This window comes from Muntiacus reevesi, chromosome 1 (genome assembly GCF_963930625.1).
Source record: "Muntiacus reevesi chromosome 1, mMunRee1.1, whole genome shotgun sequence".
NCBI lineage: Eukaryota > Metazoa > Chordata > Mammalia > Artiodactyla > Cervidae > Muntiacus > Muntiacus reevesi.
In genome coordinates this window covers 266,251,055-266,273,010 of record NC_089249.1, presented here as the reverse complement: position 1 = coordinate 266,273,010, position 21,956 = coordinate 266,251,055, and the positions used below count along the sequence as shown (strand labels likewise).

Sequence of the window (21,956 nt, the reverse complement as noted above, 5' to 3'; positions counted from 1 at the left end):
CCTAACTTGTTCAATGGCCTGAAGAGTTCTTTAAATGAACCATTATTTAGTCATTAGTTTTACTAAAATTATCTACTTGGAATATGAAGAATACACATAATTAGGTTTTAGAAATACCATGAGACAGGATCCAGTCAAAGTGTTAGAGAGTAAAGGTGGACTTTTGGGAAGTCTGTATTTAAACGGTACATGATGGGAATCATTCTTATTTTGAATTACATTGCTCAGGAAATCAGTATTTTTTTCTTCCAAGTATGTGCATATTGCACTGTTAGATCACAGAAATCTGAATGCTTTAATTATTTTATGTATGCAAATTATATAAAACTTTTGTATAACGTATTTTATACAAATGTAGCATGAAATTGTAGAATATTATGTTAGCATGTACATCTGTAAAACTGGGTTTTAAAACTTTCTGCCCCTTATTTTTCATATTTTAAAAGATATACAAAATGTAATAAAGTTTCTATTTTATTATTCAATCAAAAAATGGAAGCCGGTTAATTGAATTGAATAAAGCAAATCTTTTTTCCTCCTCTATTTGATAAAAGAGATACTATGTAAGATAGACTGAATTGCCAAAGATTTACCAATTCAGATTCTCCCTTATATTGAAACAAAAATACACTGGATGACTTATAGAACATAAGTGAAAGGAAATGAAAACAAATTTCAGATGAACGTTATTTGCAATGAAAAAGGCCTTATGAGGCATGGAGATTACAGATTGGTCATGTAATAATATACTCTATTTACATCTAAATTTTATTATGAAACAAACTTTTCATCTCAAAACACTAATTTTTAAATATACTAGTAAAAATCAGTTATTTGGAGTTATTTAATGGAGAATCTGTGGTGTAAACCTTGGTTTCTTCATTTTTAAAAGCATCTTAAAATTGTATTTATAATTTTTCTTATGAAAAGGTACTAACTTCAGAGTCTTTAAGCATACTAAAGAAAAGTCATGATACTGTACATCTGAAAGTGGGGAAGGAAAGGTTAACAAGGTCCAATGAGTGTCAGCATTCTCTCAATATTCAAATCTCTTAGTTTGTTCTTACAGCTAATTTTAATCACCAAGAGTTTTATTGTTGATAGTGGTTTGTTCAAGAACATCTGATACTAACATCCTGCTCAATAAATATACAGTTATTGTACTAGGTAAAATAAGTATTAACAAATTAGTTTTCACAAACACACGTATTTCAGTAGGGTCAAAATAAAACATCTTAATATAAAACAAAAGGACAATTTTTTTTTTTTGCAGGAATTTAATGTGTAAACAAATACAGAAAAATAAACATTAGAGCAACAAAACAGTTTTGTATCTTATATATAGAAGTTTTATTTAAAGACACTTTGCCATCAAGTATGAGGCAAATCTCTGCACTAAAGTTTACCTTCTTACAGAATAATTTCACAGTCTTAGATTTTAAGCCAAATAATAAGATTGCCACTGTTAAAAGCAAGCTGCAAATACTTTCTGCCTGTTCTTACAATTAGTCTACTTTAAACTTATGAAAAGATCTTCCCAAGGAGGAAGGCAATGCACTTAATAGACATGGCTGGGCCTCTCCAGCAAATCCTTGCCCATAGTAAATGCTTTATCATCTGTAGGACTAAAATGGTGGCAACAAACTGAAAGCCCGAAAAAAAGATTCCTGTATCTTTGGTGTATTTGCCTGATTCACATGTTATCTTCAGATTCGTAAAAAAGGAAGTAAACAGAACAATAAGGTAAGATTTGTATAAATTAAATAGTATTTAGCTGTAGTACTAAGGAGTTGAGAGAACAGAAACATGTAAATTACCAATCCTAAATGACTATTGCCCATTACAACTGAAAGGTGAGAACTCTACTCTTAAGTAGACTGCTACTTTAGAGTGTTTCATTCATGTTTTCCATTTATAATCTAAAATTTTTCATAAACTCCTTTAAGAAATCACATAGAATCAACACAATACTGAATAATGGCCCTCACACCCATAGTGAATTATCTGAGGAAATATTACAATTCAAAGTGGTCTTTTTTTTTTTTCCTGAGAAAGCCATATTACAAAATGGCACAAGACAATACACATTTTTTTCCACAATAAAATGAGATGGGAAAATCAAATTTCGATATATTTTTGTGAGGAAAATAAGTCTGTCTCTCAAAACTGTTTTCAATCACTTTGCCAGTTAACAATTTTTTTAGAGGGTGAGAATCAAATTTAAGAATGATCATTTCCACAAGGTGAGAGAATGAACACATATGGTAAACTTTGGTTGGAATTTAAGCAGTTTTTATAGAAAATTGTTTACAAGTGAAGAAACTAAGGCACAGAAAACCTAACCAAGCTCAATTTCAAGGCTGAGTTTAATAGTACAGGTAGAAACAGAATCTAGAGCTCTGGTTCTCAAGTCAGAGGGCAATGGGTGGTATCTTCCCAAGAGGGAAGAAATTATTTCTTTTGGTGAGTAATGTTAACAAATCATTTAAAAAATACATAATATGAATTTCCTTGAAAATCTTTGGCATATGTAAGTCATCAGAAGCTGAAGTTTTTAGATATCCTCCCTCCTACCCCAAACAAAAAGGGGAGCTAGTTTTTAAATGAATCAAGAAAGATTAATCTCAATTTCAAAGTGACCTGAGTTTTATTCTGCATTGTTAAATCAATTGGACAGTTTGAGTCCTATGAAACGTAACAGAGGCTACTACACCTCAAAAACTACACATATATGCATTCTGCAATGAGATTTATACAACTTGAACTTACTCCACATTTTCATCAAGTACAAAATTAAATATCTCAGTCTAGTTTTTCATTAACCAATGACTCAAAGATAACAAACTTGTTACAGTGGGATGATTAATTGATCTATAGGATGGTATGAAGTTAGCCCCAAATTCATGTATTTATTTATCCCAGGTCTTCGTATTGGTTTGAGATGTAAGTTATGAAATTAGCTCAGATTGGCATTTCTCCCTGTGTGTGTGTTTCCAATCACAAAACTTTTAATCTCATAAAATATGCATTTGTAAGAGCTCAGGTAGGTTTTTGTAGTCATAATATAGTAGCACAGAACATTCCATGTAAAAGTAAAAAATAAAATTATTTTCAAGTTTCTTTGTTTCTAAAGTGCTCCATGTGCAGTATTAAACCAACTTTCAGATTATAGAAATCCATTATGATGACTAGTAGCAGTTTTAGAAAAGATCAGCAGTTAAATAAGAATAATTTGTTTAAGTATGAATACATGGATTAAAAGATGCAAAAACTTTTAAAAAAGATGCAGAAACTCTTTAGGCCCATTCTAATCCAAAACATAAAAAAAAAAAAAAAAATCCACTTGAATACATAAGAGAGATGACAGAGGTGTTGAGAAGGAATGCCAGTGTCAGAGATTAACTGGTAAGGTAACTAGTGTGTAAACTCAAAGTGGTTCTGAATATTTTAATAACAAGTATCTTTCCAACAAAACAGTAACAAAAATAAAGTACTTACTCATTGCTTATCAGAAATAAAATAGAAAATAAGTCTGTACAAATGTTCAGAAGCTGTATCATAAAAATATTTTTTGAGAAATTCCATAGCTAGTAGGTTGCTTCATCCATGTTGTCGTCACTGTCTGCACCAAAATCATCTCCATCTTCAAAGTAGGAATTAATGTAGTCATTTTCCTAAGTGAAATGATATACTCCTCAGTAAGCTTTAAAAGTATGAGTAGTAACATTAAAGAACATAATGTGGGCTGTCCCTTTAAGTTTATAAATACCAAAGTTAGGTAACTAGAAACTATGCCAGGCTTAAAAGAAGTCTCTGTTATTTCAATGCTTAAAGCATTACCTTTCACACATCTACCTGTGCTCTTTCTTCCTTGAGACCACCATCCCCTACTAGTCTCAGAAACCAGCTAGCTTAGAGAACACACACGGATGCCCGTTACCAGGATACATCTCATTCATTACACCTCAGAGGAGGGATGATAGGTGGTTTAGCTAGTTTAACCACTATACACTTACTCCAAACAAATGTACAAACACTCAATAAAGGAAGTCAATTTACACTAACATTCATTTGAACTAAGAACTAAGGTTTTCAGTTACAATAGCTGAGCATAGCAGAGATTTTTGCTTTCTATCCAAAAAAAAAAAAGACCTCAAGATACTGAATCAAACATAGAAGATGACATATTACATTCCATCTAGGGTGGTTCAGTTTCTTTGAAGAGAGATTAATCCCCTGGGAACATTCCAATTCTTATGGGTGAGTAAGACTACTATCCAAGTAAATGACTCAAGATATTTCTGCTTTCTACCAAAAATTCAAAAATCCATTTTGGATATAGATTAAAAGAAATTTAAGGGAGTTATTAACCAACTGCAGCATATGGACTGTCGCTGGATTCCAACTGGAACAAGGAAAAATTTTTTTCCAATCAAAACAATTTGAACACTGGTTTAATACTTGATGATATTAAAGAAATACATTTTATTCTGTTAGCTATGATAATGTTACTGTGATAAAGAACCCTTATTTTTGAGTACATACTCAAAGACTGAAATATTGAAGCTGAAATTCCCAATACTTTGGCCACCTGATGTGAAGAACTGACTCACTGGAAATAACCCTGATGGGAAAGACTGAAGGTGGGAAGAAATGGGGACGACAGAGGATGAGATGGCTGGATGGCATCACCGACTCAATGGACACAAGTTTGAGTAAACTCCGGGAGTTGGTGATGGACAGGGAGGCCTGGCATGCCGCAGTCCATGGGGTCGCAAAGAGTCGGATGTGACTGAGTGACTGAACTAACTGAAATATTTATGGATGAAATGATACAATACCTGGGATTTGCTTTACAATGATCCAAGGCAGCTGGGGCTTTGAAGGGGGCTGGGGGGCATGAGTGGACTGGGTGGATGAAAGAGTGGCAGAAAGCCTGGCTATGAATTGATGATTGTTAAAGCTGAGTGATGAGTCTGTAGGTGTTTTTATCACTAGTCACTAGTTTTTGAACATGACTTTAATTTGCCATAAAAAAATTAACCTCCAAGATACTGTTTTGAGGGTGTTAGCCTGCTGTGGACCCCTTTGCCTGGCAAAGCACAAGTTATTCTTTACTACTTCACGCCCTGCCAAATTAATCTCCATATCTCTATTGTCTATAGCAGGAATGATGACAGAGTAATTAAGAAATAGAGACTATTCTCAAAAGAAAGCCTCCTGGATATCATCTTCTTTAGGATCTGCATGGTGGATACTATATATAAATTCATATAATGTAAGAAAGGTAACTTGTATTATTCAGATATGTCTTTCCTTACTTTGTCCTCCCTAAACACTTTAATTTCCTGTTTCCAACTAAGACCCTTATCATATCTAGGGTTCTCCTGGTTTCTCTGCTGCTAAGAGACCCAACAGTCTGGAAGCCTGGTTGAATCCTGGGAGTAGTGTATGGGGGGGGGGGCGGTGGCAGGGTTCAAGCGAGGCCCCCTTTACAGGAGACCTCGGTAAGGACACTGGTGTGAGACTGTAAGCTAGTCAGTTTATGCACACAGGTGGAAATGAGTAAGGAAGAGACCCTGTATTTCAAACTGAGCATACGCTACTTGGGTTTAGACACGAGCGCCACCAAGTGTGGTCAGTGATTCACATTTGGTAATTCTGTGAGATTAGTAATTTTGATACACAGATTGGTACAGAGGCAGAACCTGTTGAAACTGATGGTATAAAGGATTCTTGGCTTCATTTGGGCCCCTGGTTTTTTCTTTAATTACAACATTCAAAAGGCTGAAAAAAAGTCCATATTTTCTCAATTTTACATGTAGGTGTTATATAGATAATTCGCTCCATTTTACTCTTCCAAACAAAATGCTTATCATATCATACACACACACACACACACACACACACACACACACACACACACATATATCTCAATGATTTAATTAGCAGTAATTTTTCATTAGTTAACTGCTAGAAAGAGCAAAGAGTAACTTTAAATATGGATACGCTTTGAGCTTGCTTATACCCAGACTCACCTAGCCTCACCCTTAAAGTATGTATCATTTGTTTATTAAAGTAGAAAGTTGGGTTTTTAAAAAATGAAATACAGTTATATGAACCCACTGGTGGTGTTTAGTACTCTATTAAGACCCAATATAGAATTCTGAAATTACTAGAATTCTAATGTTTGTTGTTCTTGTTAGGACAGATGTTAACGTCAATACAGCTCAACTCAAATCTAGACTTTATAAAGAGAGCATTTCAGAAGCCAAAGAATATTCAGGAAAATTTCAAAAAATAGTAACACACTCTTAAAATATTAACAAATAATGAGAAGTTTCTATTAATTGGAATGTCTTAGTGATGATTCAGACATAGATCAATGGAACAGAGTCCAGAAATACATCTAAGCAGATGAAGGAATCTAAGAGCTGATAAAGGAGAATTTCAAATCAATGCAGAAAGAAAATTATTTAGTACATGAGGCAGGCAGTTGGCTAGCCATTTGGAAGCAGATAACAATGAATCAGTACCCTTCCTGCACACCAATATAAATTTTTTAAAACCAAAATTTAAGGCAAAGTAATTGTAGCATATAATTAAGATTTCTTAGGTGGAGCAGTTCAGGTAAAAGAAAGATTCATCAGTGTGGTGTGTGAAGTTGAAATGGAGTGAAGACAATGGTCACTGGAATGTATCAACAGAAGAAACTCAGCCTTGGGTTACTACGTGAGGCATCTACAAAGTCCCAAAGACGCCGTGGCCAACAAACTCACCCTGATTGATTGACTCCAGCTTATTCTGAAATGCACCTTGTTTCTGAAAGTTGGAAATCCCAAATCTAAAACACTGAGTCCTGACTCAGTCATACTTGAGGCTGAATTATGAATGTTCTCTGATAGCGTCCACAAGCACTTTGGGATTTAAAACCTGATGGTATTTCTGGGATTCCCCCTCAAAATATGACTAAACCCGTAATTTATACCTTATTGCTGACTTAAAGTGGTAAGTAGATAAATCTCAAACTAAATTGAACTATTTCCTTAAGTTATGGACTTCCACGGTCAAAGCTGTCTATCAAGTTACTCTTACCTCCTACATTCCATTTGGTATCACTACAATTTCAATGCTATAAATCTCCTAGTATTAAAAACTTGATGCCATTGGCAATAATATACCCCTGGTTCCCATCAGCTCGGTGTTTAATATTTTAATTATATACCACATATTTGATTCCTTATTAGAGCATGCTTGAGTTTAGGAACTTCGCTACTCTCCCAGAACAGACCCTTACCTCTTCCTGTTCTTCTTCATCATATTCCTCTTGTTCAGCAGCATCATCTTCCTCATCATCATCGCCTTCTTTACTTTTCTCTTTGCCTCCTTCTTTCTCTTCATTTTCCTCATCTGATTTTTCACCATCACCTTTCTTTTCCAATTCCTGGTATCAATGAGCTTCATTAATTTAAATGGAAACAACCAGACTCTGACTTTCCTGCTCAACTTCAAGAGAACAGTTACCTACCACCTAATTCTAACCCTCCCTTACCAACACCTCCAGGCCCTCACCTAGGACACTGTGAGCTACCTCAAGAAAGGAGGTACTCATTGGCTCGTCATTACATTAGTACCTTCTTTGATTTTGTTATTTCACAAGTCGGTCTTGGGGGAATTCCCTGATGGTCCAGTGGCTAAGACCCTGTGCTCCTGATACAGGGGGGCTGGGTTCCATCCCTGGTCAGGGAACTAGATCCCATGTGCCACAACTAAGAAAGACTCTATGCAGCCAAATAATAAAAATAAATATTAAAAAAAAAAAAAAAATCCAAACCTCACTCTTGGGTAACGCTGTGATTTCGGCTCTACAGCATAGTACTTTATTTTTATGATTACTATTCTACTTCCTTCTAAAATATTTTGATTCAGCTTATGAAGAACTTTCAGAATATTATTTTGTTTCCCTTCTTCATGAAAGGAGAAAAGAGAATGTAATGGTAACATTTAAAAGTGTCTATGTTTTAGCTGCTAAGTGAAACTGCTTAAAATAATATCAAGTCATCTTGGGGTGAATTATCCTATTTGCACATTATCCATGTTTTTTTTTTCCTACCATTTCATTATTTTTTTTTTTTTTATTTTTAATTGGAGGATAATTGCTTTACAAAGTTGTGTTGGTTTCTGCTGTAAGACATGATATCTATGTTTTCATCTCTGTTCTCTCTCGTTATTTACTTCCCATATCCAAGGATTTTTGTTTTGTAATGTATCTGGCAGGTTGAAAAAAAGAGAGATTAAAACTCAAATCTGAGTCAATATTAGCACTTATTAGCACCCCTAAGAATGGAGGCAAAGAAGAGATACAGAGTTAGAAAATCTTTGATTATGTGATGGCTCCACTTACCTTGTTAAAATCACTATGCCACCTTCTCATAAGACACAGATCTAACTTTAAGATTACATCTTTATATTTTTATTATGACTACCAACATTTATTTTCCATTTGATAAAAGTGATTTGTTTTCATTACTGTTATTATCCATTCACTAATCTGTCCTAAGTTTAATTTGCACAAGTGACAGAATTTCAAAAGTTTTCTAAGAGGTGGGGAATAGCAATAGTTTTATATATTAATACTCATAATTGAGGCAGAAGATGAGTTTAGCTAAAACATTATTAATCAGTAATCAGAATACTAATTCATAAATCTGTAAGTACTGCACCTTATTTTAAGATATTTGCTCTGTAGATTACAACAGAGAGAAAACATACTTTGTATTTGGCGTAACAACAACTTTATTCCATTTGGCTCTTAAATATTTTTAAAAATCCATTCAAATATGAATTTAAGGAAAGCAAAGGCAATGAAAGACTACATCAGATAGTCTCAATTTTTAATAAAAATTCAAATTCCACCTTTGTTGTCACCCTACTCTCACTTAGCTAGAACAAATAAAATGAAGGTAATAGATAATAAGATGATTTATCTTCATACTGGGGCTACTGACCCATGTTACCTTTTATGAATTACTACAATGTAATGTGTGAAATTTTACCAACTGACAGTCCTGTTGCAAAATTGCAAGCAAACAAAATAGTATTTATAGATTTTTTGAAATGTCTATAAATACATACCTACATATAAAATGATGCTATGTTAATGTTAGTGAAGATATAAAATTTTTATTTTCTATTTTAATCAAACCCTAGTAAAAAGGCCTACATCCCACAGACAGTAGTTTAAAGTGAATTGTAGTGCTATTTTTAACTCTGTGCAAAGTATATGCTATATCCGAAAAATCATGCTATTAGCTCTTATTTCATAATTAGCAACAGAATTATTTAAACTAGTTATGTGCAAATATTTTTAAAATATAGAATTCATTCAGTCTATGTAGGGAGTGGGAGGTCTTGATTTCCAATACTGCCATCTCAATTATCTTCAAATAAATAACCTCAACTTTACTTCTATCACGTAGACCTAAATCAAACCAATAAAATACCTAAATCAGTTAACAAATATCAGATTTATAAAATTTAGAAAAATGATCTCACACACACTGTCTCATCACTTCATTCCTTTTGTGTTAGGTTATCAGTTTTCATTTGTCTATTTAGTAGTCTCCATTTTCTCTTCTGTGAGATGTAACTATTTACCCTTACTACTTTATGGATTAAGAACAACATGAATAACGATGTAAAAAATACAATGTGAAAACATTTTGAAAACAGTTAACTTATGGACAGGAAACAGTTCTTTTTGTTTAAATACTGTAGACCACCCAACAGAGACACCCACCTATAAGCGTGTCATACAGAAATAAGCTCAAATATTAGTTTACTGCTGTCTGAGTATTCCCACCATTAAGATGTGACTGGATGTCATTCCCTCTCCATAGAAGTTTTATTAAAGAAAACTTGCAATGACTTTTGCTGAAGAAATGAATAACTGAGTCATCTGGAAGCTAACTGTTCTATTAAAGTTGCTAACTTATGGGGATTTCTAGATTTAAAACTCCAGTTTTAACAATGTACGTGATGAAAAAGGTGTTTAAATGTAGGGCATAAGGAGATACAATTTGTTCTGATGAGAAACCACATCCAGAGGTCCAGACTAAATTTCCTTATAGCACATGTCCTCTAAGCAGCTTCTTTCCAGGAAGTTTTAAGAACAGTCAGAATCTGTGTTCAGTCAATACAAGGTGGCTAGTTCTGCAACCCCATTCATCATTTCATCCCAGTTAAACCTGACACTTATCGCTATTCCTTCAACAATCCTCCTGGTTTGATTTTCAGACAAGTGATCTTCAGCGCCTGTACTGGTCAAAAGTAAAATTTAACCAAGATCTCCAAGCTTAGAGCAAAGACGTGGAGGAGCCTGAGGAATAGATCAGGGCAGCAGAGTAGTCCAGCAGACAAGCTGTGGCACCATGGCTGAGAGAGGTGGTCCTGGGCAGCAGGAAACCCTTCAGAGACTGACCAGAGACCACCACCTTCTGTGTTGCAGCCAACTAAGTCCTAATCCTAAACAGTAAAGTATTTCAGTTCACATCTTACCTTCTTCCGGAGAAGGCAATGGCAACCCACTCCGGTACTCTTGCCTGGAAAATCCCATGGACGGAGGAGCCTGATAGACTGCAGTGCATGGGGTCGAGAAGAGTCGGACACGACTGAGCGACTTCACTTTCCCTTTTCACTTTTATGCATTGGAGAAGGAAATGGCAACCCACTCCAGCATTCTTGCCTGGAGAGTCCCAGGGACGGGGGAGCCTGGTGGGCTGCAGTGCATGGGGTCGAGAAGAGTTGGACACGACTGAGCGACTTCACTTTCCCTTTTCACTTTTATGCATTGGAGAAGGAAATGGCAACCCACTCCAGTGTTCTTGCCTGGAGAGTCCCAGGGACGGGGGAGCCTGGTGGGCTGCAGTGCATGGGGTCGAGAAGAGTTGGACACGACTGAGCGACTCCACTTTCCCTGTTCACTTTCATGCATTGGAGAAGGAAATAGCAACCCACTCCAGTGTTCTTGCCTGGAGAATCCCAGGGACGGGGGAGCCTGGTGGGCTGCTGTCTATGGGGTCGCACAGAGTAGGACACGACTGAAGTGACTTAGCAGCAGCAGCTTACCTTCTTCTTTAGACACTGAGGTTTTTACACCAGAGATTGTTCCTAAGTGCCTTCCATCAGCTGTGCTCATCCTATACCTTGCAGGGAGTAGAAACTTAAAGCAATGTTCACTGATTAAAGGGTGAATGAAAGATTTTTCCATAAAAGAGAAATGAGGGGGGAAAAAAAAGTTTCTGTTACCATGTAGCTATGCTAACTTGGTCAGGCAAGTTTTAAAGCCTTGACTTCCTCATGGGTAAATAAGGAATAATAATACCTATTCTAATAATACCTATTCTATTTGTTGTTGTTAAGTCTTAAGGACATAACAGATGTAAACCGCTCATCAAAGAACCCGCTATATAAAAAGTTCTCAAAAAGCAATAGCTGCTATCATAATTATATCATCATCATCATCATCATCATCACTATCACCATCAAGGCAAGGTAATCCATGCACTGACAGTGGGAATAAGGGAATAAACTGGTATAACCTCTGTGGAGAATGATCTGCCATTATTTATGCATATTATCTATATTTTCTATATTACACAGTACATATAACAATTAACCTAGCAAACCTACTTCTAGAAATCTACCTTACACAAGTGAAATCACATACTTAACATGGATTCACTGTTCCACTGTTTATATATATATATATTTTTTTTTTTTTTTAATTAAAAAAAAATTTTTTTGGCCATGCCATATGGCATGTGGGATTTTAGTTTCCCAGCCAGGGATCAAATGCGTGTGCCTTCTGCAGTGAAAGCTCAGAGTCTTAACTACTGGACTGCCAGGGAAGTCCTAGCATTACTCCTAATAGTGAAACACTAAACGAAACACGTGTGTGTGCTCAGTCACTTCAGTCCTGCACGGCTCTTTGCGACTCTGTGGACTGGAGCCTGCCAGTCTCCTCTGTCCATGGGATTCTCCGGGCAAGAATACTGGAGTGGGTTGCCATTCCCTTCTCCAGGGGATCTTCCTGACCCAGGGATTGCACCTGCGTCTCTTTACGTCTCCTGCATTGGCAGGCAGGTTCTTCACCACTAGTGCCACCTGGAAGCCCTCTGGTATTTCACAGAGCTTCCTATCCTCTGAGAAATACTTTTTAATGAACAATCACAGCCAGGACAGCCATGTATGTAATGTCCATCAACAGGTTACTGATTAAATTTATTATGGTTCGTTCTTATAGTGTAGCCAAAAAAAAAAACAAAGAAAGAAAAGAATGATGGAACTCTTTTGTAGACTGATACAGAAGCCAACATATTTTAAGTAATAAGATAAAAAGGCAAAAGAGGGCAATATGTTACTTTTTGTTATTAAAAAGAAAAAATAGTATTTTCTATGTATAAAATGTTTCTGGAAGGACATATAAGAAACTGGTAACATTGGTTGTCTCTAATAGGGGATTTGGATGGATGGCTAGGGGCAGGGATTGGAGGGCATTTTCCCAGTTTATTAATTTTTAGAATTTTACATCTTTTTATTTTTCAAATATTTTTTAAAAGGCAATAAAAATAAGTGCCATAAGAAAGGATTTTCCCTCAATAGAATCTTTTAGACATAAGACAGAATAAAAGCATTAAAAATACACATATACCAATGAGAGAAAAAAATGAGAGGTTTTTGGAGATATACATTTATGTTTCCTGCCCATGCATAATTCAAGAGGAAAAGAGGAATAGAGTGGAAAAGAGGCAGATGATAGAAGGTGAGGCAAGCTGACAGGTAGGTAGTAGAGAGAATAGGATGGAGCCCCCATAGCTCCTAGCCAACACTGTTCAAACATTGCTAGCTACCCTATATGCTGGGCTTGACTCTGCCAAATTCACAAGTCATTTAAAAGAGACAGAAGGTGGAAAGGCTGCAGAAGACAAAAAGAGGTATGACGTTTTCTCAGTCTGTTCTTATAGTGAGAAGAAAACCTTACCTCAATTTTTTTCAATACATCCGCAGGATTTGTGAGTGAAGGGCCTTTGCCTGTATCCGTTGCCTTTTTGGATCTGGGGCCTGCTGAAGTAAAACCACTGGTAACACATTTTGTATAACAGCAGTTGTGTATTAAATGTCTTCACCTTTTAATATGCCATCTAGCAGGGAGGTATGCCACACCAGACACATAATTTGCAGGCTGAATTAACTTAAAGAATGAACAAGATAATTCAGCACACATCAGCAATTTTCCATGATAAGGAGCAAACGATAATCACTTAATAGGATACTTTCTAAGACTGCAACTGTTACCAAAATCGCAAGCCCATGTGCCTGATGCACAGTGAAGCCCATCAATACTAAACATCAGAGTTTGGAACAGAGAAAGGTTTATTACAGATTCGTACAAGGAGATGGGTGGCTCATGCCCTAGGAACCCCAAAGCTACTGAAAGCTTTCAGCAAGTCCCTTTAAAAGCAAAAGGTGAGGGATGGGTGTGGTTAGTAGTTGCAGACTTAAGTCGGGTCATGACCAGGTAATGATGTTCCTGAAAATCTCTACCAGATGAATGTTATTCTCTGTCCTGACAAGAAAGGGCAAAGTCCCAAGGCACAACGTTCACCCTCCAAGGTCCCAGTCCTGGCTAAGAGGAGGCAAATCTCAGGTGGGGGCTCCTTCAGGGCCAGGTTCCCACATCCTGCCCAGCCATCACCCCTGAGGGAGTTAGGCGCCCAACTCAACTGGCCCTCAGCCTCCTCAGGCCCCCCAAAAGCGGGGACCAGGTCTCACGGACTGTGACCCAGACAGACGGCCTCTGCTATTAGATTGCAGACACAGGTGTGGGGGAAAGGTTCACCGAAGGCCTGAACCAGGGCTAGTGGAGGGCTTCAGTGAGGGCTCTGGAGCCCAGCAGGACACAGTCCCCAGTCTGTGCCCTGGGCCCTCCTGCTCACCCACTGGCCCAAGACTGGGTCAGCTGAAGGGCCTCCAGGAGAAGGCCTAAATCTGCCTCTGACCTCACTCTCCACATGATGACCCCCACACCACCAATCCTTGACTGAATCACTTCCCCAGAGGTCCCTCATTGACAGCTGGCTGCCTGGGGACAGGGCCCACTGAGGCAACGAGCAGTAGCTGAGCAAAACCTGTTGCTTGGTAACAGCGTGCAGCGTAATGACACACGGCAATAGCTACCTGCTAAAGGCTATGTTCATCTTGGTCTGTTTTACAACCAGATATTTTACTAAAAATTTTAACTGGCAAATTTATGACATCAGGGCAAAAACGGCAACAATGGTAGAAGCAGAATATATTTAGAAGAGGTGGCAAGAATACACAGAAGAACTACACAAAAAAGATCTTCATGACCCGGATAACCATGATGGTGTGATCACTCACCTAGAGCCAGACATCCTAGAGTGTGATGTCAAGTGGGCCTTAGGAAGCTTCACTATGAATAAAGCTAGTGGAGGTGATGGAATTCCAGTTGAGCTATTTCAAATCCTAAAAGATGATGCTGTGAAAGTGCTGCAGTCAATATGCCAGCAAATTTGGAAAACTCAGCAGTGGCCACAGGACTGGAAAAGGTCAGTTTTCATTCCAATCCCAAAGAAAGGCAATGCCAAAGAATGCTCAAACTACTAAACAGTTGCACTCATTTCACATGCTAGCAAGGTAATGCTCAAAGTTCTCCAAAGTAGGTTTCAACAACAGAACTTCCAGACGTACAAGCTGGATTTAGAAAAGGCAGAAGAACCAGAGATCAAATTTCCAATATCCATTGGATCACAGAAAAACCAAGAGAATTCCAGAAAAACCTGTGCTTCTGCCTCATTGTCTACACTAAAGCCTTTTACTATGTGGATCACAACAAACTGTGCAAAATTCTTAAAGAGATGGGAATACCAGACCACCTGACCTGCCTCCTGAGAAATCTGTGTGAAGGCCAAGAAGCAATAGTTACAACCAGACTTGGAAAAACGGACTGTTTCAAAATTGGGAAAGGAGCACGTCAAGGCTGTATACTGTCACCTGACTTATTTAACTTATATGCAGAGTGAAAGTGAAAGTGAAAGTTGCTCAGTCGTGTCTGACTTTGTGACCTCATGGGCTGTCGTCCATGGCATTCTCCAGGCCAGAATACTGGAGTGGGTAGCCTTTCCCTTCTCCAGGGGATCTTCCCAACCCAGGGATCGAACCCAGGTCTCCCACATTGCAGGAGGATTCTTTACCAGCTGAGACACAAGGGAAGTCCTTACATCATGAGAAATGCTGGGCTGGATGAAGCGCAAGTTGGAATCAGGACTGTGGGGAGAAATATCAATAACCTCTGATATGCAGATGACACCACCCTTATGGCACAAAGTCAAGAAAAACTAAAGAGCCTCTTAATGAAAGTGAAAGAGGAGAGTGAAAAAGCTGGATTTAAAACTCAACATTCAAAAAAAGGAGATCATGGCATCCAGTCCCATCACTTCATGGCAAACAGATGGGGAAACAATAGAAACAATGACAGACTTTATTTACTTGGGCTCCAAAATCACTGCGGAAAGTGACTGCAGTCACGAAATTAAGACACTTGCTTCTTTGAAGAGAAGTTATGACAAACCTAGACAGTGCATTGAAAAAAGAGACATTACTTTGCTGACAAAGGTCCATATCGTCAAAGCTATGGTTTTTTCCAGCAGTCATGTATGGATAAAAAAGGCTGAACTGAAGAATTGATGCTTTTGAACTGTGGTGTTTGCAAAGACTCTTGAGAGTCCCTTGGACTGCAAGGAGATCCAACCAGTCCATCCTAAAGGAGATCGGTCCTGGATGTTCATTGGAAGGACTGATGCTGAAGCTGAAACTCCAGTACTTTGGCCACCTGATGCAAACAGCCAACTCACTGAAAAAAACCCTGATGCTGGGAAAGATTGAAGGCAAGAGGAGAAGGGTGATACAGAGGATGAGATGGTTGGATGGCATCACCAACGCAACGGACATGAGTGAGCAAACTCAGGGAGATGGTGAAGGACAGGCAAGCCTGGCATGCTGCAGTCCATGGAGTTGCAAAGAGTTGGACACGACTGAGCGACTGAAAAACAACAAAATCAAGTACACTTCAATTAAAAAACAAACAAGTGCAGAATAAACACATTTGCCAGTGGTTGAAGAGATGAGAAAGAGGTTCTATTAAGAGCAACACAGCATTATCTTTGAAATGAAGAATAAAATATATAAATGGAACATACCAATCACATGAATCTGAAAACTCAAAGCAATAATAAATAATATGTTTTAATGGCTTTGTGTGTGTGTTAGTCACTCAGTTGTGTTCAACTCTTTGTGACCCCATGGACTGTGGCCTGCCAGGCTCCTCTGTCCATGGAATTCTCCAGGTAAGAATACTGGAATGGGTTGCCATTCCCTTCTCCATCTTCCCGACTGAGGGACAGAACCCAGGTCACCTGCATTGCAGGTAGGTGCTTTACTGTCTGAGCTACCAGGGAAGCCCTTTAATAGCTTTGGGATACATAATTTTTAAGCTATATCAAAAATATTGCATTTTGAGGGTATTGTGAAACTGCAGGGTATAGAGAATTGTTTCACATATAGATCTTGCTAGTCAGTTACCAAAATTGACATGTTACAAAAATTATGATGTTATGTTACAAAATTGATAATGTCACAAACTTGTCCCACTGTGATCACAAAGTGTTATCATCCTTTCCCAAAATCAAGCTAAATACTTAGAAATTACTTGGTAACAGGAAAATATGACTCAAAAAGATGTAATTTTGTTAAAGATTAATTTAACCTACAGAAGAAGAGATTTTTAGATTGTGGTGCATGACCCATAACTGATAGAATTTACAATTTATTGTTTTATACCAAATTGCCCCTTGGGGAATCTCTAAGTTAGAAACTCCTGAACATATATATTAGTGAGGTTTTGCTCAAGCAAAAGCTAGATTTAATGATGGGTAACTTTCTCTGCTTCCCTTGAGGGCAAAAACTGTTTAATCTTAATTGTAGCACATAAAATATCATATCATATATGAACAAGCTCTCAACATATATTATTGATGCCAGAAAATACTAGCCAGCAATGTAACTTACATCAAGAAGTCTTTTTGTCTAAGGAACTTTTGTCAAATTATTTAAATTTCATAACACATAAATCTGCTAAATGGATATTATAGAACACGGTCAGGTAAATAAACTTATAAAAATTATTAATCTCTTAGCCAAGAAAGTCACAGCTGCATATTCAAGTCCATTCAGCAATTTTTGCTACATTCCATTCTTGTTTTATGTAATGCCAATTCTTTTATTTATAATTGGAAAAGAAGTGTAAAATTACTAAAATCTGTTAAAAGACTGTTTCAACACCAAAACATTTACATTTTTAAAAGAAATCTCTGGCCAAATACATGCATATATTTGAATTTTTTTATTTCTTTCAACACAACACCTGCCAGTAGCTGGACCTTCAAGAACAAACCTTTTCTGTCTTTGGATCTTTAGGTGTTATCTACTTTCTTGTAAATCAAGGGAGACCATTTTTAACAAAAGAGAGTATATAAGCTTACTGGGAACAAAACACAAAAAATTGTATAATATGCAACAAAAATATGAGAGCAGAATGGAAAAGGAAAGTTTTGCTGCTGTTTCGTTTTCCAACAAATGAAAAACCTGACACGCTGGAAGCTTTTACTAATCTTTAATGTGTCCATGGGCTTCTAAGGATGAGCAGCTGTGGGATGTATTTGAACATGAATTCCTGCAAATCAGATATATTCCTTTCAGCCCTTTAAAGTCTGCTAAAAATTCGTGATCCACTAGGTCATGACCGGTATCATTTGTGGGGCTGAGTGTGCTTAGGCGTGTCCAACTCTTTGCCCCCATGGATGTAGCCCGCCAGGCTCCTCTGTCCGTGGGATTTTCTAGGCAAGAATACTGGAAAGGGTTGCCACTTCCTTCTCCAGGGGACCTTCCCAACCCAGGGATCAAACCTGTGTCTCCTGCATCACCTGCATTGCAGGTAGATTCTTTACCGCTGAGCCACTGAGTAAGCCCATTGATGCAAATGTTTTTTATTGTGAAAATAATATATTTGCCCAATAAAAGCCAAGGGTATAAAAGAAGGCAGGGAAACTATATCTCAATGTATAATATTCTGTCCTCAATCCAAATAAATGTTGTAGCTATGAAATGAAACAAAACGAAAATACTTCTGTTTAAAATACATAATGTCAAAATTTTCCAAGTTGTATGTTTTGAATATGTGCATTTTATTATATGTCAACTATACCTCAATATAGCTGTTGGGGGAAAGAGAGCTCTTTCAAAAGACAAAAGGAGAGGGAATACTTCCTAACTTATTCTATAAGGTCAGAATTACCCTAGTACCAAAATCAGATACAAGAAAGAAAACTCTCATGAATAAAGATAGAAAACTCAACAAAATATTCTTAAATCCAATCCAACAATATATAAAAAGAATTATACATCATAGCCAAGTGGGATTTATCCCAGAGATGTAAGGCTGGTCCAAAATCAATTAATGTAATTCATCATATTAACAAGCTAAAGAAGAAAAATCACATGATCATATTAATAGATGCAGAAAAACATATGTCAAAAACCAAACAGCCATTCATGATAAAAACTGTGAGAAATTAGGAACAGAGGAGAAAATTTTCAACTTGGTAAAGAAGTTGAAAAGCACCCTGTAGTTACATTATGCTTAGTGATGAAAACTAGACATCATTAGTAATAAAAAAAATTTGAAACTCTCCCACTAAGATCAGGAAGAAGGCAAAAAAGTTCCCTCCTCATTGCTGCTTTTCAACATTGTACTTGAAGTCCTAGCTAATACATTAAGATAGGAAAAGGATATAAAAGGTATGTAGATTGGGAAGGTAGAAATAAAACTTTCTTTGTTCATAGACAATATGTAGAAAATCTGAAAGAATGGGCTAAAAAACTCTGGGACTAATAAGCAATTACAGCAGGATTACAGCATACAAGGTTAATACATAAAATTCAATAGATTTCCTATATATGAACAATGAGCTAGTGGAATTTGAAATGAAAAACACAGTGTTATTTACACTAGTATGTCCCAAAATGAAGTACTTAGGTATAAGTCTAACAAAAAATATATATACATGACTTGTATGAAGAAAACTCTAAAACTCTGAATAATGATATCAGAGAAGTAAGCAAATGGAGACATATTCCATATTCATTGGTAGGAAGAGCTAATATCTTCAAGATGTCTCTTCTTCCCAATTACATCTATAAGTTCAATACAACCTCAATCAAACTCCTTGTAAGTTATTCTACAGATATCAGCAAACAGACTCTACTATATATATGGAAGGCAAAAGACTGAGAACAGCCAACACAATACTGAAGAAAAAGAACAAAGTTAGACAATGGTACTACCTGATTTTAAAAACATACTATAAAGTTATTGTAATCAAGACTATGGTTCAGGTGAAATAAATACATTGATCAATGAAACAGAATAGAGAGCCCAGAAAGAGACCCATATAAATACAGAAAAATGTAACTGGACTTCCACGTGCAAAAAATTTAAATTTACACAGACTTTACACCCCTCACAAAAATTAACTCACAATGGATCAGTTCTAAATGTAAAACATAAAATTATGAAACTCTTAAAATATAGCATAAGAGAAAATTTAGGTGACCTTCAGCTTGGTGATGACTTTTGAGATGCAAAACCAAAGGCATGATCCATGAAAAAAAGAACAGATAACCTGGACTACATTAAAACTCAAAACTTCTGTGTAAAAGATTGTCAAGAGAGTAAGAAGACAAGCTACAGAATGGGAGAAAATGTTTGCAAAAGATATATTTGGAAAAGGACTGTGTGAAATAGAAACAAATATATATTGGGCTCAGCATCTGGTTCCTGGCATAGAACTGCTAAAACCCTTAAAACTTCCTAAGTGATAACAGTATTTTGTTGTTGTTGTTCTAACAAAAATCTACATCCCTTGGAATTTAGTGAAAAATAGGAGTGTCTTTTGGAGTCTCCCTGATGGCTCAGCAAGTAGAAGAATCCGCCTGCCAATGCAGGAGACATGGGTTCGATCCCTGGGTTGGGAAGATCCCCTGGAGAAGGGCAGGGCAGCCCATTCTAGTAACCTTGCCGGGAAAATCCCATGGACAGAGGGGCCACCCATGGGGTCGCAGAGTCAGACACAACTGAAGCGACTACTGCGCATAGGAGTCTCTTGTTCTGAGGAGGTGACTCTCGGTGGGCGGCGGGCGCTTCAGGATGGGGCCATGATCAGAACCCCTGGGAAAGGGGGAAGGGGCTGGAGACTGAGTTAACGACTGGACAGGCCTATGCGCTGAAGCTTCCATAAAAATCCCTAAAGTATGCGGTTCCAGGAGTTTCTGGATTGGTGAACATATTCGTGAACGGGAAGGTGACACATCCCAATTCCACAGACATGCATGGGTGACCTTCCAGACTTGACCTTATGCCTCTTTTCACTTGACCGTGCATCCATCTGGGTCTTTACCAGAACCTTTATTATAGTAAACTGGTAGATATAAGTAAACATAGCACCACGTTCTGTGAGCTGTTCAGGTAAATCAAATCCCACCGGGGAGGGTCACGGGAAGCTCCAACTGGCAGCCGATGCAGAGAGAAGTTGCGGGAAACTTGGGGACACACTCTACTTGTGACTGATATTTGTAGTGGGGAGGAGTCTCCTGGGACTGAGCCCTTAGTGGGATCAGTGCTAACTCCAATTAGTGTCAGAACTGAATTAGATGAAAAGACACGTAGTTGGTGTTGCAGAGAATTTTTTGATACGTAGGAAAAAATAACCATCTATCTAGTGTCAGAAGTGCTATAAATGTAGCACTGGTATGAGAGAAAAGGAGAAACACAGCGGGAATGTTTTTCCTACAGATTAGTATCCAAAATACAGAAAGAACTCTTAAAACTCAACAAGAAAACACACTAACAAACCCGGTTTCTCCAGTGTCACTCCCATGACCTCATCACAGCAAGCTCGTACTCGACATTCAATCTGGAGTTAAACTGCATCTCTTCAACAAACCCTTCCCTGACCTCCCAGTGAAGACAGTGTGCTATGCTCAAAGTCTTTACTCCATCTGGCTGTAAGCTCGGGGAGGGTGACGATTACTCCTCCTTTGCTCACTGGCTTATCCCTCTTAGCACAGGGCCTGGCAATAGTAGATGCTCAAGAGCTTTTTATTTGGTGGAATTATGAAAGAACAGCACAGCAAAAACTTTCACTTCGGCATTTTATGTACACCATAAAGTTCTATTCTACCAGTTCCCAAAAGTTACCAGTTTCAAATGTTGTAGTTAAAAACTTAAAATAAAGCCAGTATAATCATTTAAAAAATTCCAAATATACAAATGAGAATACCTACACAATTGAAAAGTCTTTCCTAGCACATCAAAATTCCTAATTAAGGGAAAAACAAACAAAACAAAAAATAAACAGCAAAAAGCACTAACAAAATAATCAAAATATCAAAAAGACCTTCGGAAAAAGCATTTAGAACATTGAGTGTAACTTTATATTGACAGTTTCATATAGATAGAAGTTAAGCAATAACCTTTTCCTATCTGGATTATTATTACATTAGTTAATGTACCTTTTCTGCATTTTTTCCTTGGCATCAACTCTCTAGGGAGTCTTCTCCAATCTGTGTGTACAAAAGCAGAAATAAAAATGGCTGTTTCCTCTGGGAATTCCTGGCACTAGGTATATTTAAAGAACATGACGGTGGCAATGGAAATAAAATTTAGTATCTGTATAGATTTAGCTGGGGATTAAACTATAAGAGTGATATATTTTCTTCTCCAAAGAAAAAAATTCATTAAAATACCTTTGAAATACTTA

The 21,956-nt window shown here is 37.2% G+C and overlaps 1 protein-coding gene across 5 annotated transcripts in view; it reads right to left on the bottom strand.

Moving 5' to 3' along the window:
* Window positions 1–769: 769 nt before the first annotated feature.
* The window catches only part of POLR3G (RNA polymerase III subunit G), a 47,253-nt gene continuing 26,066 nt past the window's right edge, over window positions 770–21,956 (bottom strand). Inside the window, exons 5-8 of one of the 5 annotated variants that reach the window (XM_065938215.1) lie at window positions 21,709–21,759; window positions 13,043–13,122; window positions 7,298–7,458; window positions 770–3,674 (exon numbers count right to left, since the gene is read on the bottom strand). In XM_065938215.1, coding sequence (XP_065794287.1) covers window positions 3,557–3,674; window positions 7,298–7,458; window positions 13,043–13,122; window positions 21,709–21,759 — 410 coding nt within the window. In that variant the 3' untranslated portion in view covers window positions 770–3,556. Of the gene's footprint in view, window positions 3,675–7,297; window positions 7,459–13,042; window positions 13,126–21,708; window positions 21,760–21,956 lie in introns of all 5 variants that reach the window. The other 4 variants (XM_065938806.1, XM_065939622.1, XM_065941039.1 and 1 more) reach the window with 4 other exon arrangements.